We start from the raw sequence: 22,681 nt of genomic DNA on the forward strand, positions 1-22,681 counted from the left end.
CCAACTGGTGCAGAGTGTGGCCGCGCGGGTGGTGATGGGAGCGACATGGCGCTCCCATGTAACACCTCTCCTGCGCGAGCTGCACTGGCTCCTGGTGGTCTTCCAAGTGCGCTTCAAGGTTTTGGTTATCACCTTTAGAGCGCTCCATGGCTTAGGACCTGGCTATTTACGGGACAGCCTGCTACCACCAATAGCCTCCCACCGACCAGTACGCTCCCATAGAGAGGGACTCCTCTGGGTGCCGTCGGCCAAACAACGTTGACTGGCGGCCCCCAGGGGGAGAGCCTTCTCTGTGGGGGCACCTACTATCTGGAACGAGCTCCCCCCCGGAGATACGGAGGATCCCGGATCTGCGTACCTTCCGTCGCGCGCTCAAGACTTTCTTGTTTCATCAGGCTGACCTGACCTAAATCTTTCCCCTTTTTAAATGGAAATTTTAAATTTGGTTTTAAAGTATTGGGGTTTTAAATTCAGCCAAATTATTTAATTCGTTTTATTCTATTTTAAATTTTGTATTTATATTGTTTTATTTTATGGCTGTTCACCGCCCTGAGTCCTTCGGGAGTAGGGCGGTATAAAAATTCAATAAAACTAAACTAAACTAAACTAAACTATGATAGTACCAGTGAAACAGTGGTGAAATCCAAATTTTTTTACTACCGGTTCGGTGGGCGTGGCTTGGTGGGCATGGCAGGGGAAGGATACTGCAAAATCTCCATTCCCACCCCTCTCCAGGGGAAGGATACTGCAAAATCCCCATTCCCTCCCCTCTCCTGGGGGAAGGATATTGCAAAATCTCCATTCCCACCCCACTCTGGGGCCAGCCAGAGGTGATATTTGCCAGTTTTCCGAACTACTCAAAATTTCCACTACCAGTTCTCTGAACTGCTCAAAATTTCCGCTACTGGTTCTCCAGCACCTGTCAGAACCTGCTGGATTTCACCCCTGCAGTGAAAGTTGTGACATTATGAGCCAGAAAGTAAGAGTGTGTTGGTGTGTTGATCATTGGCAGACTGAGCATAGATAATAACTACCATACTGTGTTTCTTGGGTTGCTGCTGCTATGGTCAGGTATCTTGTAAATGCTAACACTGGAATCTAGTCATTGGGCAGAAATGGAGAAAAAGTTCTACATCTGGGGTGCTAAGAATGAGATAAGACTAGGAACCTGAAAAGGAGGAAATTTTGTCTGAGATGGTTGCTAGTTTCAGAATCAAGAGTGTGGAAGTTTCTCAATGCAGAAATATTACTGCAGAGAGATTCCACATTTCTTGAACAGTCCTACTGGATGTTAGTTGCTGGAGCTGGGTAGGTACCTTTGGTTGGGATATAATGGGTTGCTCAGTTAGATGCAGAAGATTTGTGATAGGAATAACAATCTTCTGAATGATTCAGGGATGGTTGATGAAGGCTGTTCCCTGCAGTTAGAGTATGTAGGGATTATTTTTGCCTTCTTTCCTATGATTTATTGACAATGGGGTCAAGCAGGAGGAAACCTCCTGAGCTGGAATGATGGAGAAAGTCAGTCTCATTGTGTTCATGGTTATGTGTAAGGATCCCTGGAATTGCTGGATCCTTTCCAGATTGCGCCTTTCACACCATAGAAAGGAATGAACTACTTCTGCAAGCTTGCAAGAAATCCAGGAGCCAGAGATGACTGGTATATATTGAAGGCAATAGAAGGCCATACTCAAAGTTCAGCAACTGCTATGATTCAAGAACTAACCTGATGTACAGTAACATTGTTTAAAGATCTTGCATTTTGTTTTTCTTCTTGCAAAGCAGACTATTTGTCCTTCTCTTTTGGATATCTTCTGTATTTTATTCCTTAGAATCAGAAGATTTTTCTACCAAATTGTTTTTCACTGACTGTGTGAGAACTGACTGTCATAGTAGGACTGGCTTTGGGAAATGAATGCATTTGAAAAAACTGTCATTTGCTTGTAAAAAAGCATCAGTGCACCCCTTCTCTAGAGATCATCTCTCGAGCCAGTCAACATGGACTTCTGTCTTATCTCTAACTTGCCCTTGAGAAAAGTGGCGAGTTTGAAGTGAGACAACAACTATAGAGGGCTTAGATAAAATACATTCAACTGCAAGGATCTCTTGCAGTTAGAATTCAGGTTTAGATATGGGATGAAAACCACATTGGTTACTCTTATGAGTGGCCTATGGTAGACCCTGGGTAGATAGAGGAAATGCAGACTTCTTGATCTAGCTGGATCTCTCAGTAGCTTTCAGTCGTCAACCATGGTATCCTTCTGAGCAATTGTCAAAGGTCTGGGGTTGGAAGCACTGTTTTATTAGTTCCATGTTTTTGTAAGTAAGCTACTTTAGCTGTGGGAGGAGGGGAAGGGAGGTTGAGGTTGAATCTTCTCCATATTGTGTAACTTCTGAAGGAATCCAACGGGAAAGGTTATCCATCAGTTTGTGGTGAAATGTCATTCTTATGTGGATGATACTCAGCTGTATTTCTTTGCTCAGCAGGAAATATGGAGGTCTGGACCCAGTACCTGGAAGCTGTGAGGAACTGGATGAGGAGAAACAAGCTAAGGCCTAATCTCAGCAAATTGGAATGGCTATTGCTCCAGATGCCTTCCAATTCCATCCTTAGATCGAACACTGCTGATAAGGAGTAGGTCCATATTCTGGAATCTTCTTGGACTCAGAGTTCCTGATAGAGAAGCAAGGGGAAGCTACGGGCAGGCGTACCTTTGCCTAGTTTCAACTGGTGCACCAGTTGTGGCTTTTTGTGGAAAAGGACACACTACCAATTATCATTCATCCCCTCATACCTCCTGGTTGTACTACTGCAATTATCTCTACATAGATCTCCCCTTGAAGACAACCTGAAACTGTATCTAAATAAGTTGCAGCTCTTCAGCTCACAGAGGATGGCAATTGATTTCTCTCTGTTATATTTTTATTATAGGAACTACTTTGGTTATTAATTTATTTCAAGTGCAGTTCATGATGATATGCTATAAAGCCTACATAGCTCAACTCAGTGGTGGAATTCAATTTTTTTTACTACCGGTTCTGTGGGCGTGGCTTGGTGGGCATGGCAGGTGAAGGATACTGCAAAATCTCCATTCCCACCCCACTTCAGGGCAAGGATACTGCAAAATCCCCATTTCTCCCCATTCCTGGGGGAAGGATATTGCAAAATCTCTATTCTCACACCACTCTGGGGCCAGCCAGAGGTGGTATTTGCCAATTCTCTGAACTACTCAAAAATTCCGCTACCGGTTCTCCAGAACCTGTCAGAACCTGCTAAATAGTACCCCTGGCTCAACTCCATTCAGAATCTGCCTAACCCACATGAATTAAGGAGAGGTCATCTTTCAGAAACCAGTCTTCTCTATGATGGCCCTCATATTGCCTACCGAAGTTCTGAAGTTATCTCTGTGCAAGATAGCCCTTGATTTATAACCAGAATCAAGCTGAGAGTTACAGTCATAAGTCATGCTGCTGGTCATTAAGCGGATCATCATGTGAACACATCTGATTTTACAACCTTTTCTGAAGCTGTCATGAAGTGAGTCAAATCATTAAACAAACACAGTGTTCGTTAAGTGAATCCATTGCCTACAATGGGCATTTTTTTCAGAAACCGGAAATAAACTTTGATTTCTGACAAAAAATGTCATAAATTACAATCAGATCACACAGGATTCTGCAAAAGGCCATAAATGTGGGCCAGTTGTTGAGTGCCGAAAATGTGATCATGTGACCTTGGGGGGGGCGCCATCAGAACTTTAAATCCAGGGCATAAATAGCCCTGGGGAGGTCCATTGTAACTTTGAATGATTGCTAAGCAACCAGCCATAAGTCGAGGACTAACTGTAATATTCAGGGGGTTGGTTAAAATGCCACTCTTCTGCAGAGCCTTCAGGAATGAGTATTCCAGTTTGTCCAAATTTTGAATGTATTATCCCATGAGTTTGGGTAAAGCTACTATTTTTTTCCTGATAAAATTATTCTGAGGGTATAAGGCATTACTAAGTATTTACTAATTGTAAGCTGCTTAAAGTCTACAGCTGAAATGGTGCGACGTGTTTTGCAAACATGTTGATAAATAAAGTATTAAATCTCTGTTTACATCTGAACATTAACAAAACAAAATAAAACAAACCTACCCTAGCATATTGTTTTGAGTACAAATCAATTCACTGAGCGGAAGCTGGAATGCTAGAATGAGGAGTGGTAGAGGGGGAGATGGCCAGAGATATTTTGCTTCCTGAGGTAGAAGATAAAGTCACATCCCCTTCATCTCTACACAGAGAAGCCAACTAGACTGAATCTACTTATTTTTATTTTATTTTATTTTTATTTAATTTTGATTTATATGCCTCCCTTCTCCGGAGACTCAGGGCGGCTTACAATGCGTTAAGCAATAGCCTTTATACTTTTGTATATTTTATACAAAGTCAGCTTATTGCCCCCACAAACTGGGTCCTCAATTTACCTACCTTAGAAAGGATGGAAGGCTGAGTCAACCTTGAGCCTTGGAGAGATTCGAACCAGCAGTAATTGCAGGCAGCTGTGTTAATAACAGGGTGCTTAGACCACTGTACTATCAAGGCTCTTGATAGATTACTATCAAGAGCTTTAGTAATCCTAGATTACTTCTAGATAATCATTATCTAGACTGCTGTATTTGTTGCACTCAGGCCAGTTAACACACTCTAAGTTACCCCCTTAAATACAGGTAGTCCTTGACATACAACCGCAATTGAGCCCAACATTTATGGTGCTAAGTGAGACATTTGTTAAGGGAATTTTGCCCATTTTCTTCCTAGAGTGGTTAAGTGAATCACAGCAGTTGTTAAGTTAGTAACACGGTTGTTAAGTGAATCTGGCTTCCTCATTGATTTTGCTCATCAGAAAGTCACAAAAAGATGGTGAAAAGTCACACACACAAAAACCTGGGACACTGCAACTGTCATAAATATGAACCAGTTGCCCAGCGTCTGAATTTTGATCACATGACCTTGGGGATGCCGCAACGGTCATAAGTGTGAAAAATGGTCAAAAGTCGCTTTTTTAACTGCCGTTGTAACTTTGAACAGTCACTAAACTGTTGTAAATCGAGGACTACCTGTACAGCCCAGATTCTGCAAACTCAGGCTTATCTTTGAACATACAGTAGCAGCTGTTTTTATCCTGGTGATTTCCATAGGTACTAGTTTATCTCCTGTAAACTCCCAACCAGCATAACCGCTTCACTCCCAAGAAATCATTCTCACTTTTACATATTTCATAATCAGATAAGATTAATATCCTACTTGGGATTAACTAGAAGAAACCCTGCAGCAGGCCTCTTATCAGCCAAGTCTTGTCTTTTATATCAAGGACATGTGGATTATGTAAATCCTTGTTCAATAGATGACGTTTGCTTCCGATATAGTTGGAAAAGATATCAAAGATGAAAGATTGTCAAATGCAGGATTTGTTTATCAAAACTTTACAAGACTGCACAAAAGAGGAGTAGTCTCTGAGTTATTTGATCCTTGACTCCTCCCCTTATGGCCTTCAATGCTCCCTGACAGCTTCCAATATTTTAGTTAGCTTAATCATTTTGCCACACTGTGAAAGATATTTGGATACCACAATAGACAGTGGTTATGATACACCATGTGGGACGCGATGGCTCACTGGCTAAGACGCTGAGCTTGTCGATTGAAAGGTCGGCAGTTCAGCGGTTCGAATCCCTAGTGCCACATAACGTTACTTGTCCCAGCTTCTGCCAACCTAGCAATTCGAAAGCATGTAAAAAATGCAAGTAGAAAAATAGGGACCACCTTTGGTGGGAAGGTAACAGCGTTCCATGTGCCTTTGGCGTTTAGTCATGCTGACCACATGACCATGGAGACATCTTCAGACAGCACTGGCTCTTTGGCTTTGAAACGGAGATGAGCACTGCCCCCTAGCGTTGGGAACAATTAGCACATATGTGCGTGGGGAACCTTTACCTTTTTTATGATATACCAAAAATATATTTTGGTCTCTTTTTTTTTTTGTGAGTGCAGTTCATTGTCATCCTATTGTTTTCTTTACTACTCATTTCTCCTCTCCTTCTGGTATCAATTTGATGAAAGGTTCCTAAAAAGTTAGGAGAGAGGAAGAGGAAAATTTTGAAATGTGTTTTCCAGTGAGACTTTTTTTAAAAAAAACATGGATATGATGGGAGAAAAAAAGACCACAGAAAGAGACCCATGGAAAGGTGTTGGTTGTTGTGATGTAGGGCTGTGCCGCACTTCGGCTTTGATCTCCAAAAGGTGTTTTGAAGATATGTAGAAGTGCAAACATAGCATCCGACTGCAATACTACAAACCAAGTTTATCTTTTTGTGAAATCTGGGAAGGGCACAGTTCCTTTAAAGTATTGCTTTAATCTATGTAACTTATCTGTCATGTTTGTATACACAACCTTTTAGGAGAATTTAGGAATGCCGAAGAAGAAAACATGGATGTATACTGTATGTACACAAAATTATACAGAGCGAGGTAGGTAAAATTAAACGGACACATATTTTTTTTTCTTTTTTAAATAGTACTGTTAGATTGTGGGAGGCAATGAAGAGGCAGGAGGACAGACAGTAACTTCAGCTCTTTATTTAAGTAAGTGACTTCTGCTAAGGCTGAGCCGGCAGCACTCCCTTTTAAAGGGAGCAGTCCCACCGATTCAGCCACTGACAACGCTTTACATTTCCCTCCGTTTGAATCCACCAATCAGTGGCGGGCCCTGTTTGAATCTACCAATCAGTGGTGGGCATGCAAATGTCCAGCTAAACCCGGACCTGAGTGAAGACTACATCCCTGGCTTCACTTGCTATTTACATATGTAACAAGTACATTAATCTTATCCGATTAGGGGATGTGTAATATAGAGGACAGGATGCTGAGAGAAAGTAGTGGCTTTGGACATGGCAGAATAACAAGCCCTGAGAAGTTCTCCCTCTTCCTTGCCAAGGTTCCACTCCAGTTCAGCCATGCTGACATTTCCCTGAATTTTGGATGTTCAAGTTTTGCAGAAGATCCCCAAGCTCTTTGTGGCCCTGAGAAAGAGTGCTGTGTTGCCTGAAAGGAGAGATGAACCTGTCCATCTTGCACGCCAAGAATGCTACTTCCTCAAGAAAGCAGATGAATGGCTAATTGACCCATGATTAAGGTCTGGATTATAGCTTCAGTGGTGGCTTGGACAAAGAACCTGCAACTAGAAGAGGAAGTTGAAACATCTGTATCCATCAACTGCTGCCTTTGAAGATTCATTCAGGACCTTGACTATTTACAGCAATCAAAACAAGTTGATCCAAATTTTGCTGATCTAAGCTAAAAAGGCAAGCGAGAGCCCAGGTAGTGTTTGCCCTATTAGAGATATAAAGAGAGCAGACACATAGGACTGTAGGGACCAGTGGTGGGTTGCTCCCGGTTCTGTCCGGTTCTATAGAACTGGTAGTAAAACCAGTGGGAGGCTCCACCCACCCACCACGACACCATCATCAGTGATCTGCACATGCGCAGAAGCTTCTCTGCATGCACAGAAGCATGCGCTCCCACTGCGAACCGGTAGTAAAGGTAAGTGGAACCCACCCCTGGTAGGGACCTCCTGTTTTATTAATGCATTTATTGTTAAAGAAGCTGTTTTTGAAATGCAACCAACCATTTATTTTTATAAGACTCTAAAGTAAATGGAACTTAAACAGATCTGTTTATCACCTATTATGATTTATGAACTATGGAAGAAAAATGAACTATCCATATTTGGGAAATAAGTAGGTCCAGGTTTTAAGACATGTTAAATAGTCTTATGATTTAAAGAGGAAGTTAATTGATCACGAAATTCTGTTTGGTCTCTACTGGACTCTCTGCAGCTGTGTTTCTCAATCTTGGCAATTTGAAGATGTGACAACTTCTAGACCCAGAATTCACCAGCCAGCATGTATTATTGTTGCTGGATTGACTCTTATTCTTGTCTGTTAATTTAATCATCATCATCATCATCATCATCATCATAAAAAAATCAAGAAATATCATGACCTGGCCATCGAAACTACATGGCTATGGATGAAACATGTAACAGTGATACCCATTGTCATCGGGGCACTTGGTACCATGCCCAAGAATTTTATAAGATACATCAACAAATTGCAGCTTCCTGCAATAACACCAGTGGAACTGCAAAAAACTGCGCTACTTGGAACATCGTACAACTTAAGAAGGTACTTGGTTGGTACCTAGGACGCTGGCAGCAACCCATATCAACCATTAGCACCAGTCAATGGTATTTGTGATGCATTTTTTAATGTTCAGTTGACTGAGTTTCATGTTTAATGAATAAAGTAAATAATAATAATAATAATAATAATAATAATAATAATAATAATAATAATAATGCTGCTGCACCTGGACTGGATGAGCTGCATGGCTTCTGGTTAAAGGCCCTTACAAGTGTGCACAAAAGATTGGCAACCCAGATGAACCAGATTCTAAAAACACCTGAAAATGATGAATGGGTGACAACTGGAAGGACATTTTTGATCCAAAAAGATAAAGAAAAGGAAAAGAACCCTGGAAACTATAGGCCAATCACTTGTTTGCCAACAACATACAAGCTTCTTACTGGTATCATTGCAAACCAAATCTATGGATACCTAGAAAGAAATAACTTGCTTCCTGTAGAACAGAAAGGATGCTGCAAAAACTCAAGAGGAACAAAGGATCAATTGCTGATTGACAAGCTAATCCTAAAGAACTCAAAGAAAAGACGAACCAACCTGTTCATGGCTTGGATAGATTGTAAGAAAGCGTTTGATTCAGTTCCCCATAGCTGGATCAAGAAATGCCTGGAAATCTTAGGCATCAGCAGCAACATACAAAAATTCATGGAATCTTCAATGAACCTCTGGCAAACGAAACTTATGGCTAATGAAGAAGAACTGGGTGAAGTTGAAATTAAACAAGGCATTTTCCAGGGTGATTCCCTTTCACCCCTACTTTTTATACTCTCAATGCTATCACTGACAATCATTTTGAAGAAGATGAACTGTGGATATGAACTTGCAAAGAAAAGACTGAAAATCTCACACTTGATGTACATGGATGATTTGAAGCTGTTTGGTAAAACAAAAGCTGAACTGAATTTATTAATTGAAAACACAAAAGAATTCAGCCAAGACATCGGTATGCAGTTTGGAATTGACAAATGTGCAACAATAGCAACCAAAGCAGGCAAGATCATAGAAGAGAATGGAATAGAACTAGAGAATGAAGAAATGATAAAGGCAGTAAAATCAGAAGAAGGCTACAAGTATTTGGGGATTTTAGAAGCCTCTGACTTAATGCATAATAAAGTCAAGGAATTAACTTCAGCCAAGAACATTTGGCGAATTCGTAAGATATTAATGTCTAAATTGAGTGGAGGAAACATCATTAAAGCCATAAATACCTGGGCTATACCTGTGATTAGATACTCTGCAGGAATAATTGACTGGACCCAGATGGAGTTAGACAATTTGGACAGAAAAACAAGGAAGCTTATGACAATGAATCATGCCTTGCACCCTAAAAGTGATGTTGACCGATTATATTTACCAAGAGCAGAGGGTGGTCGAGGACTCCTACAAGTAAAACAGACTGTGGAAGAAGAAAAATGCAGCTTGAATGATTACATCCAGAAAAGTGAAGAACCAATGATTAAGGAAGTAAATAAAGGAGGCCTTTTAAAGACAACTAAAACAAAAGCAGAATATAAGAAAGAAGTAATTGAGCAGCGAGCTGAAAATTGGAAACACAAAGCTCTGCATGGCCAATACTTGAAAAGTATTGAAGGCAAAGCTGACCAGAAACTAACTTGGAACTGGTTAAGATCAGGAGTACTGAAAAAAGAAACAGAAAGCTTTATTTTGGCAGCTCAAGAACAAGCCCTAGCCACAAACTGCATGAAGGCAAAAATTCAACATGTTACCACCAACAGCAAATGCCGCCTCTGCAATGAGAAAGATGAGACAGTCGACCACCTGATCAGTGGGTGCAGCAAAATTTCACAAACTGACTACCTACAACGCCATGACCGTGTTGCTAAGATCATTCACTGGAAATTGTGCCAGAAATTTGGATTTGAGTACAGCAAAAACCACTGGGAACATCAGGTTGAGAAAGTTTTAGAGAATGAGAAACTCAAGATCTTGTGGGACTTTAGGATTCAGACTGACAGGCACTTGGTCCACAACACACCTGACATAACAATAGTTGAAAAGAAAAAAGTATGGTTCATTGACATTGCAATACCTGGTGACGCAAGGATTGAAGATAAGCAGCAAGAAAAAATTACAAAGTACCAGGACTTGCAAATTGAAGTTGAGCGACTGTGGAAAAAGAAATCGTGTGTTGTCCCGATTGTAATTGGAGCCCTTGGAGCAATACCCAAAGAGCTACCCCGCTATTTAGAAATTCTAAATTTGCCGGACTTGAACATTTTGACTCTACAAAAAACCACCTTACTCGGAACAACTTACATCCTCCAATGATACCTTAACAGTTCCTAGGTCCTTGGTTAGGACTCGAGCTGCTGAGCTATTAACCAGCCTCAAAGGCTGTGAATCTCACTAAAGATTAACCAATAATAAATAATAGATGCAGTGACAAACCCTCCAGCTGTCAATTATAAAAGGCCACACTGCTTGGATCTGCACATGGACTATGCCAATATATTACAACATGCTAGGTTCTTGGGAAGCACTCCATACATAGGAAGGCCAATACCAGCTAAAGGGCTGGCAGCTGTGATTTCACATTCTTGTGTACATAATAACAGTAATGTTACAAACCATAATAATACCTAGTTAGTTGCTACAAAAGGATCACGTAGACCACACAGCCAAACATACAAAATAGCAATAATGGTGCTTTGGAATATCTGCAAGGAATATCATTTGCCTGCAAGCAAGAACTGATGTGACCACAAATAGGCAAAGTAATAGAAAATGAAGAAGCTAAAGTGTCCTGGGACTTTAGAATTCAAACAGAGAAGCACCTGCCACATAACACCCTAGACTTAATAAGTGTTGATAAGGAAGACTAAAAAGGATGGATATGTTGTAGTACCTGGAGACAGCAAAACAGAAGACCTGAAGAAAAAATCATAAAATACAAAGATGTGCAAATAGAAGAAGAATGACCTGTGGCAAAAGAAAGCAAAAATAATATCAATAGTAATAGGTGCCTTAGGTGAAATCCCAGAACATCTGGCACACCACTTGAAAACTATCAACATTGACAAAATCATCATCAGTCAATTGTAAAAGACACCTTAAATTACCTTTAACCCCATCAAAAACAACATTTCTCTATCCCAGGTCCTTAGAAAAAACTCCGTATATGGGAAAAAATGCCAAATTTAATCTAAACATCTGGCTGACTAAGCGACCAAAACCATAAAAATAATTTAAAAGGTCCACTTTGCAGCCCTCCAAATAACTGCCAAGTACATTGCAACAATGACAAAGCAGACTATTATAATTACCAAAAGACTGGTTATTAATTAACAAGTTAATTAGATGATTATAAATCCAAAGACAGTTCTGTGCTTGTAGAACATTGTGTGTCATCGGAAAAATAATTCCCCCCATAACTGAGAGGAAGAAGATTTTTAACAGAATTCTTACTTCCTGTTGTTGATATATATTTAGAATAGAGACCTGAACTTTGCTGACAAAATTGCCTTTCTTTGGTTAAAGAGAAGAATTCATTTTATGTCTAGACTTAACTCCTTGTTACTGCTGGAACTTTTCCCCTTCTGCTGGATTATCTGTGAATTTGGACAAATTATAATCTGTTGTCTACAATACATTAATTGAACTTCCAAAATCTAGATAACTATAAGATAGCAGCAGAATTGGGGTTTCTTATCATCTTTGATATTGTCTGGTAATAGCCTGGATGTTACTTCTCAGATACGTTAGCCCAACCTAAATACTACTAACAATGTTTCAGCATTACTGAGTCACTAATTCTGCTAAACCACAATTTGTGTAATGACATCTAGATTACCTAGCTTTTCACCATACACAGAACATAATTCATGGTTTACAAATGCTATGGCAGGGTTCAATCAACATATTACCTCAGAACAAGCATTTTTTTATACAGTATATTACCAGATGTCATGAACTAATCAGTTGACAGAACGTTAAATGTTGATCAAAGAAATGGGAGAAATTTCTCATGTTGAATTATTACAGTTGGTTATATGCTTTTTCTCCATATTCAAATCAATATTAACAGGATCATGAAGCCATTATTTCCAAGAAAGAACTGATCTCATGTAAGTAACATATGTATTTAAACAATGACACTGTTGCTTAAGCTTGCAATCCTCATTATCCTTTCTTGACCCCAGGTGCCACTGAAATGGATATGATTTATTCCCATTAACATAGGGTTAAAGATGGGCTGTTAGAAACCCTAAATGACAATGTGGTGTAGTAGTTAAGTATGCTGACTGGGAAGTATAAAGAGTTGTAATTCATTAGGTTTGCAAAGATGGTTGTCATTCATGAATGAGACACAATTTCCTTCCTTTTAAGATGGCAGGATGCAGATTGACACACAAGTTTTATTGCATCTTGGCCTTGTAAGGAAAGGGCGAAAGTAAATAATGTATGAGAAGGATGATATTTGTGAGGCTTTATATTTATGGGTCTAATTATGGGTCTAACATTATCACTTTAGATATAGCCAGGGTCATTTAGAATGGGGATACATACCAACTGTGCTCCTCTGTAGGCTACACAACTGAAATACAATTATTTAAAACCTAGTCACATTTGTTTTTGAGATCTCAAAGTAAAGCAGGGAGGGATTCCAAGGCCCAAATACAATTAAAAATTATATATGTGTGTGTGTGTATAGCTTTGTCTATGTCTGTCTATATCTGCATTTATACCTACCATATGTGAATGTGCGTGTGCATGTGTATTATTCATCATATTGGTATGGCCACCTATCATCCATGTCTCAGACAAGTGACTCTGGACAGCATATAACAAAGCTAAAAACAATATATACAAAAAACCCATTAATACTAGTACTAAAAATATAAAATTATAAAATATGTATGTGTATATATTGTACATATATGGTGCGGAGCATATGTTAATTACATTGGAGCCATCTCAATATTTCGCCAGTACCCTGGGGTCCCCAGGCTTGATGACATAACCAGGTATTCAGGGACTTAAAATGGATAAGGCCAAGCTCATTTTGGACGAAAGAATGTTTCATGGTGGGGGGGGGGGTGTTTCACAGCAGAAAAAGGCCCTTTCCTAGGCTGCCAAAAGAAGCTTCCTAGCCAATGGGATCCACACCATGCCCTCCCTGCTGGATCTGGTGGGATAGTCAGATGTAATCAGGGAGAGGAGTTTCTCAAATAACCAGTCCTAAGCCCTGTAGTGCTTTAAAGGTCAAAAACAGACCTTGAATTGGATTTAGAAACAGACTCATAACCAATGCAATTCATGGAGAGGCGAAGTAATGTATGTTCTTTTAGAAACACACGTAACACCCACACTGTTGCATTCTGCGCCAGCTAAAACTTTTGGATAATCTTCAAGGGCATCCCCATAGAAAGTGCACTGCAGTAGTCCAACCAGGATGTGAGTAGGGCATGAGTGTGAGTAAAGCCCTTTGATCTAAGAATGGGTGCAACTGACACGCAGCAGGAAGTGGAGCAAAGGCCCTTCTAGGCATGGCTGCCACCTGTTTCTCAAGCTGGAGTTGTGAGTATAAGAGAATGCCTAGAGTGCACACAAGGTCTATTTGCGGCAAAGAATTCACCCATCCAGCACCAAAAGTAGCACTGTCCCAGAACCAAAACCACTCAGTCTTGCCAGAATTCAGTTGAAGCTTGACCCTGACAGCTTTCGGGCACTAGGATAAGACATTAAGACCATCACTTAATTCGCCAGCGATAGAGATGTATAATTGGATATTGTCTGCCTATTGATGATACCTCACCCCATGGCAATGGACAAGCTCACCCAATGGCCTCATGTACATTTTAAATAAGAGCATAGAGAGAGCATCATCCCTTGTACATCCCTTCCATAATAAAGGCTGAGGGAAGATTTCTTCCCTTCCCCATAACACCACGGATTGGAATTGATCCGAAAAAAAGAAGGTGATACCATGTTGCCCACCTCCAATCCTCCGAGTTGATCCAGAATGATAGTATGGTTAATGGCATCAAAAGCTGCTGAGAGGTCAAGTAGGGTGAGGATGGATACACAACCATCATCCTGCCCTCACCAGAGATCATCCACAAGTGCAACCAGTGCCAGGCCCATTCCAAACCCGGGTCTGAATCCTGACTGAAAAGGATCCAGATAATCCACTTCATCCAAGGCCTTCTGAAGCTGTTGTGTACCAGCTTCTCAACTACCTTCCCTCAGAAGTGGAGATGGTTTTTTTTAATATAACATACACATGAACAAACATTCATACCACAGAAGCCAAAAAAGGACATTTTTCTTGAACAGAGATAACAATGTTTTTAACATTTGTTTTTATTTGGTCTATAACTGCCAGGGAGCACTATGACATCTGTTTCCATTTTTATGAAATAAATAAATTATGTTTTCTATCTGAAATCAGTGGTATATAATCCCAAATACACATGATTAATCACTGCAAATATCTTAGTATCATTTGGTTGTTAATGAAAATACCATCGCAGGACAAGATAATCAGCCCTTGTCATGTACATTATTTTCAGAGAAGCACTGAGCAGATGAGTGGTTAAGAGAAAAATTGCAAACAATAAATAATTGAAAATAACTGGCAAAAACTGAAAATAGCTATAATTCAAAATGCCTAATTTTTTTCTCTGCTGAACTTGTTTAAAAATCAAGAATCCAGAACAAATGATGTTTAACTTTCAGTAGCTTTAGCGAAACACTTAGAAGACATTAGGTAATAGTTATCTGGATGAAGAGTAAAAAAGTATATGTGGTTTCAGTCACAAAATATATTCAGAAGCGTCAAAGAATATGGATAGGTGATTAATTCCCTGATTTGATAAGGGAAGCAAGAATCTTCTTAAAAAGAATTATTTTTAATTTTCTTATACGCATTGCTAATCCTATAGAAATAATACCAATTAAAATAATCCTGTATTTCATCCTGATAGCAACATGTTCAGCAACTGGTTTTATTGTAAGAATAATTACATCCCACATTTGACACCGTATGATCCTTTTTCTCTTCATATATCAATAGAGATTTTCCTCTTTCATAGGTAAACCAACTTTTCTTCAGGAATTATTTTAGAAACGTATCCCTTTTTTTTTTTAGATTTCCCAATTTGTTATTGTTATGTTTATGCCATTTGTAATTATGAAATAAAAATTCAGTTAAAATGTTATTTTAAAAAATAGATCTGGTTTAGAAATCTAAATGTTATATAAATGTTTTTGCTGGGAAAAAATGCATAAAGGCTGTTAAAGATAAGAAAGCAGAATCCAGCGATATGCCTCCCTTTGAATCTTATCTCAGAGATTTCCCTGAAACTTGAAAGACTGTATTCCAAAACAGGTGGGTCATAATAATAGCTTAAAAATTACCAGGTTTGCTCACGGATTTTGTTTAGTCTGTATTTCAAAGTAATCCAACCTGATCTATACCATCTGAAATAATCAACAAACAGAAACACAGAATGTATACGAGAAGTACTATAGAGTGCCATATAAAAATAGGTTTACAAGTGCATATTTTGAGAGAATAGGTATTTAATAAATTGCAGGCTTAATCCAGAATACAGGGTTGATTCTCACTGTAATGGGGACTTAGAGCTAAGAGTATATGAGTTGATTCTTTCATCCTTTTTCAAAAAATTTATTCTATGAAAACTTTATTCACTAAAGAGCACAAATTACATTTTTTTTTAAATTCTGGGTGTCTGGTGCTATAGGATTTGTAAATTGAAAGCTGTCTTGGAATATCTTTTATTTAGAATTACTCTATCCTAAATCCTCGCTTGCTTGCTTACTTGTTTGTTATTCCTGTTTATAATCTATGTGGTTTCCCCAGGCATTTTTACGTTCGATGGGTTTGGAATTAAGATGCTAGGACAATTCCAGAAATGTATAGAAATGTAACTCTACACTTAGATCTATTCAAGTTGTCTACTGCATAAGGAGAAGAAAAAGAAGAAGGTATGAACTTAGACTTACAGTAACTGGACATCCAGTAGGTCTCTGCATTTTTGTCTCTTGGAGATGGAGCAGGAAAGCAAGAAGAACTCAAACCTACAGTTGGCTGCAAATTGTTGCTGCTAGTGCTTTATACAAAGTGTCATCTCCATAATATGTGGAGGTGGAGCAATGATTGAGGAGTTGGCCTAACAGATGTCAGTACTGCAGAGTTTACTCAGTGGTAGAACTGCATGTTTTCCTGCCTCAGGCAGAAATGTTAATGAAGGAAAATATGCGAGACAACAAAGGAATTAGTTAGGCAATGGAATAAATTCATTTGTATTTGAATATCAATATCTATATCCTATCAATATCCTTTGCTATCAATATCAATATTGATATTGCTATCAATATCCCACTATTAAACAATCCGTATCACAGATACTTCCTTACCAGATTCTTCAATGCCTTCTACAGTGACCTAATTTCTAATGTGCTACCTGGGATACGTTCAGAGCTGTACCTGCCTTAAAAATAGCTCATCTTGAACTGTGGAGCATAGTCAAACATTAGCATAGGAAATTATTTGTGTCATTTTGTATTATCTGCTTTATGCCATAAAATTTTATAAAATTGCCAAATTTCAATTCCACTGGAATCAGAGTTCACAGACACAGCTTTTGGATGCATTCTGTAAGTTAGCATATTTAAGTACCTAGGTTCAAAAACCGTCGCTCTACAATGTAGCATTTCACCCAGCTGAAGGTTATAGGAATGAACGTTTTAGTGATATATAGAGTATTGCGGGCCCAACTGGCAAAGGAAAGCTCAAGACTGTATTGATTGGAAACGTGCAGAAGAAGCCTTCATCCTGCAGTGGATAGACAAGGCTAGAATGATGATGATGATGATATTTGGTAGATTTGGTGATAGGACTTCAGAGATGATGATGATAGTGATAAAGATGATGGTGGTGATGGCTGCAGCATGTTTGCTTAAAATCTACAGACAACATTCTAATTTAACATGAATTGGCAATATACATATAGACCAGAGACTGAATGTGTTTAAGTTGCCTTAATAACTTTGTTCTGCATTGCATAATAAACTTGGCTCAGTTGGCAGGAAAATAATGGTATGATGCCGTTGGTATTGATGGGACCTAATTTATGAAGATAGGTTCTTGCCCCCCAGAAATTCAGGGTAGGGAAAACAAGAGAATAAGAAATTCAAATGGACATAAGAATAAATTGGGGAGAATATGCATTTATTTCAATGCCTATTTCCCTTAACAAGGTATGGAGATTTAGGGTCTCCTGGGAATTGTGAATTTTTAAGAGGGAAAAGAGGAAAAGAAGATAAAAAGAAGGAAGGAAAGAAAGAGAATTTTGCATCTTGCAATTGTTCTGGGCGGTAATTCCAAACATAAATGATGTCAACAAAAAAAGACTGAACAGGAGACATTGCAAAAACATTAGATAATGTTCTTTGAAAAGAGAAGAAATCAAAATATGTGGGCTGCTGTCCCATGTACAGTCAAAAAACTGTCACAATAATTTTAAGCTATGGGTCAATGTTATAAGAGTGAACGCAGTGGCCCATCACTTCTCGAAATGGTTGCAAAAAAAGAATTTAAAAGCTTAGCTTTTTTTCTGCATTAACTGCAGCATGGCAATACCTCAACATGGATGAACTATGATTAATGTTTACAAAACTGGCATGTTTTTTTATTAATCGCGGCTGGGTTGAAACAATATAATTATCAAATGTGCTTAATTTGATAAAAGCGAATAATTCTGATCTGTCAGCCACACTAGAGGAGGAGAAAAGAAGGGATTGTGAATGCTGTGTACAAAATGTGAATCAGGTCAGAGACAGGTTTAAAACATGTTTCTCAGTGCAACCATCAGCAAACTTTTAATCACCAAAGACCAGACAAAATTATTTCAGGAGATCTATTTGGTGTACATGTTGCTGTCAATTAATTATTATCATTTATACTGTTTCAAATTAATCCTTTTTTAAATATAGTGGCACACTGAGAGAAGGGCAGAGATTAAATACTGGACCACAGTGGAATTGTTTTGGAATTCCAGGGCAATTTTAACTTTAAGTGTGCATCTGTTACTAAATTATTTCAAAAACCTTTTTTAAGAAGTCACTACTGTAGCAATTTCTTACAATACAATGAGCAGGAAACAAACTCTACTGCAGATGTGTGTCTACCTCTTCCTATCAGTCCATCCTTACTGTCAAACAGATCCATCCTTACTGTCAAATGGAGCTGAGAATAGAGACTTATTGCTATATTCAACAGCCACTGCTGTATTCAAGTCATCCCAACTGTACTGGGATGCAGCATCTCCTTCAAAACTCATTATTTGCTCAGTGTTGCTCTGTATGTTTTGAAAAACCCAGGACTAAAAGGTATTGCTTATTTTTAGATGTTCAAAGAAGAAATCACATGATAATCTAATCCTATCAGAAACCGAGAACAAGAAAATGAGGGAGGGGTAAATAAAATGCCACACCTAAGCAAATCCTAGTTATCTATATGAAGAATGACACCATGAGAATTGAATGCTTTTGTTGGTGCACTCCAACAGGTTCTACCACCTTTGCTGGCTGCAAACTGGCTAAAAGTAGAAGGGCACTGTTGTCATTATACCTCCTCCCTGTCTTTTCTTTTAATAAAAAGGAAGAATCAATTACTGAAATTATTTGTTGCAATGATTCACTGGATGCTTTTCTCAGGGGTGGGCTTCAAAAATTTTAGCAAGGGGTTCTCTGCCTGGTTGCTGGGTGGGCATGGCCATGGTGGGTGTGGCCTAGTCGGCCTCCTGCACCATGGTGGGGGGGGTGTTTTAGCCCTCCCTAGGCTCCAGAGGCTTTTCTTGAGCCTCCGGGAGGGCAAAAACGGCCTCCCCAGGCTCCAGAAGCCCTCTGGAGGCTGGAAATGGGCTCATTTCTGGCCTTCCTGAACTTCTGGTAGGCCCGTTTTTTGCCCTCCCCGAGTCTCCATATGCGCCCTGCACTTATCTGCATCCAAAACAGGCCGCGTGGGTACTCCTGGGAGGGGCGGGGTGGGGTGGGCAGGGCTAGCCAGGAGTGGGATTTGGGGGTTCTCCGAACTGCACAGAATCTTAGCTAGAGGTTCTCCCAATCCCCTGCAAACCCCCAGCAGCCCACCCCTGGCTTTTGTACCAGAAAAATGCAAAATCATCTGTACTGTAGCTGCCTCAGCTTGATGTTTTGTTCTAGTTTTCTTGATATGATTGTTTTCAAGGAAAGAACATTTTTAAAATGCATATGCCCCAAAGAAGGACAAGAGACAGGATTAAGAACAGTAGTGCTGATTGAAGTAAGATAACTTAATTATAGGGTGATTGGCACATCATTTTATTTATTTATTTATTATTTAAATTTCTATACCGCCCTTCTCCTTTCAGACTCAGGGCGGTGAACAGCCAAAAATAAAACATTTGTACACAAAAGTTAAAATAATTTTAAAATAATTAAATAAAGTTTGTCCCATAATTTAAAACATTTCAATTAAAATCAGTATTAATTTTAAAAACCAATATAAAATCAGGCCAGCCTGGCTAACTGAAAGAAATAGGTTTTAAGGGCCCGATGAAAAGTCTGGAGGTCTGGGATCACTCGTATCTCTAGGGGTAGATTGTTCCAGAGGGTAGGCGCCATCACAGAGAAGGCTCTCCCCCTGGGGGTCGCCAGCCGACATTATCTGGCCGACGGCACCCTGAGGAGACCCTCTCTGTGGGAGTGAACTGGCCGGTGGGAGGCAATTGGTGGCAGAAGGCGGTCCCGTAAATACCCCAGCCCTAAGCCATGGAGTGCTTTAAAGGTGATCACCAACACCTTGAAGCGCACCCGGATGTCACCGGAAGCCAATGCAGCTCGCGCAGGAGAGGAGTCACATGGGAGCGCCCCGTCGCTCTCATAATCCCTCGCGCGGCCGCATTCTGCACCAGTTGGAGCCTCCGGGTGCACCTCAAGGGGAGCCCCATGTAGAGAGCATTACAATAGTCCAGACGAGAAGTGACGAGTGCTTGAGTGACCGTGCGTAAGGAGTCCCAATCTAGAAAGGGGCGCAACTGGCGTATCAGGCGAACCTGATAGAAGGCCCCGCTGGCCACGGCCTTCATATGCTCTTCTAAAGACAGCCTAGACTAGATTAATATTTCAGAAGAATATTGGCAGACCAATCAAACTGAGTAATTATTTGACATGAGTTCAAGATTGCAACAAGATATTGTTGGCAGCACACGCTACCATATTGCCAACTTCCTTTCTCCAAGTCTGTATTTCTTGATTCTAGCTACTATTTAGAATAATGTGACAAAAAAAAATCTTTGAAGAAAAAAATAAATGGACTAATTGTTATCATATGTGGGTTTTTGGTCCAGTTCCTCTGCTGATGCAAATATCCAGAAGGGGGAATATATTGTGCTTTCCTTCTTCCCTTGTGAATTTTATTTCTTTTAAATGTTGTTAATTATACCTTATTTTACAGTGGCCAGCCAGATGCAGATAGTAAACTTGAATATGGTTCCAACAGCACTCAGCTGCATGAATTCTCATTTAAAAACATCAATAGCCATAAACAGGGGTATACCATTTAATTGGCTTTTAGAGCAATATTTCTTAGTGGTCATCCACGAATTGAATTCCACTGAAGGCTTGGTGCTTTGTGAAGTATTATTTAGCTTCTTTCATTGACCCATCTGTGAAAGAGGAAGAAAAATATGCATGTTTTTCCTCAATACCATACATGCGTTTAAAGAGCTCCTTAACCATACTTCTTAGTAATCCTTTGGCCAAATTAGCCAAGAGTTCTAGAAAGAGTCTTGTGTAGTCTAATAGGTTTTGCTCTTATGCTCACACATAAGAGCAAAAGGTCAAAGTGGTTGAAGACATGGCAGCAATGAAGAGGCTTTGGCTGTTTCAGATGGAATGAGCCTTTGCATCTAGATCCAGATACACTTAAATGAATATATTCATGCATATGTTTCCTGCATGCAGAACTCACATCTGGGAAAGCAAGAGTGACATTTCTTGGCTTCTAGGTATCTTAAAGATGTATTCGTCAGCATGGCTTGTCTTATGTGCTCGTCCCACTTAATGCTAGAGACCGTAAGTAGGGCACAGAGGTAGATCTTTTCCACAGCAAACATCCCTTTGGAGAACAGCCTCCTCCTACCCTAGTAGTCCAAATGGCACCTACCCAGGCATTGTGGAAAGACCGCCAAAATGAACTTTTTGAAAGCGCTTTAAAAGTATTGTCTTGTTTGGATGGCGTTGACACAAATTGAACAAATGATTTTAAGAGTTACCTCTTACATGGATAAGATAAAAATAGTCAATGGATACATTCTGCCCAAAAGAAGAGAACCCCTTTCGTTGTAAGAGCGTGAACAAATGGATAAGAATTTTGCCACCCTAATTGCCTATTTATAAGGAAGAATTAGACAATTGACATATGCTATAGAATATCAACATAGAAATACTGTCTCAGCCTGTGAATCCAGGAAGCCTTGTTTGAAAATAAGATGGAACCCTTGTGTTATGAACTTAACCTTCTTTCTTAAAAATGCTGTCAACTTGACCTCTGAGACATTTGCTCCTTGGATTACAAAATGGAAGCCTGGCATTATGCATATTTTTACTCAGATTTTAGTTGTGATTTTTCAGTTGTGAGTTTATGTTTCATGACTACAGGTAGTCCTCGACTTACAACAGTTTGCTTAGTGACCATTCAAAGTTACAACAGCCCTGAAAGAAAATGACCATTTTTCACACTTATGGCCATTGCAACATCCTGTTCTAACCCAGCTCTCCAAACACAACAAACCCTCTGTAGTTGAAGCAATGATTCCTTTATTCATCTCTGCCCCCTGCCTTTAATCCCCAGAGCTAGGGTGGGGCTTTGCCAGCAGCGGTGGCTCTTCCGTCCCAAGGATTGGCCCATAAATTTCCACTGCTCTCCTCTCCTCTGCCTTCTGCGCAACATGCATCAGGCACTGGAACCAGCTGTTCCTTCTCTTCTTCATCAGCCACCTCCAGGCCTGGGGGCTGTTGACTCTCCATCTGAGGCCCTGGCTCTGCCTCTGTCTCTCTCTCTCTGACAGCTCCATTCCCTCATCCCCCTCGGAGCTCGCAGATTGCTTGGATGCTGACACTGACTCCCACACCTTCTCCTCATCTGATTTGGCTGCTGGAGGAGCTGGCGGCTGACAGGTTTAGGTTTAGGTTTACGTTTATTAAATTTGTATACCGCCCTTCTCCTGAAGGACTCAGGGCGGTGAACAGCCAAAATTAAAATTCATACAGTATAAAAATTAAAATAAATTTAAACAAAATTAGATCAGTTTGGCTTCCCCAAATTTTAAAACCCTTTACCCATAAAATAGCCCATTAAAATTTTAAGCCAGCCCGGCTTGCTGAAATAAGAAGGTCTTCAACGCTCGG

General features: G+C 39.8%; 1 protein-coding gene across 1 annotated transcript in view; it reads right to left on the reverse strand.

Moving 5' to 3' along the window:
• LOC117677350 (uricase-like) overlaps positions 1 to 16,334 on the reverse strand; it is a 50,197-nt gene extending 33,863 nt beyond the window's left edge. The window contains exon 1 of the mRNA XM_034437499.3: positions 16,232 to 16,334. Coding sequence (XP_034293390.1) covers positions 16,232 to 16,261 — 30 coding nt within the window. The 5' untranslated portion in view covers positions 16,262 to 16,334. The remainder of the gene's footprint in view (positions 1 to 16,231) is intronic.
• Between the last annotated feature and the right edge of the window lie 6,347 nt (positions 16,335 to 22,681).

This window comes from Pantherophis guttatus, chromosome 3, assembly GCF_059756535.1.
Source record: "Pantherophis guttatus breed Tessera chromosome 3, ASM5975653v1, whole genome shotgun sequence".
Classification (NCBI taxonomy): Eukaryota; Metazoa; Chordata; class Lepidosauria; order Squamata; family Colubridae; genus Pantherophis; species Pantherophis guttatus.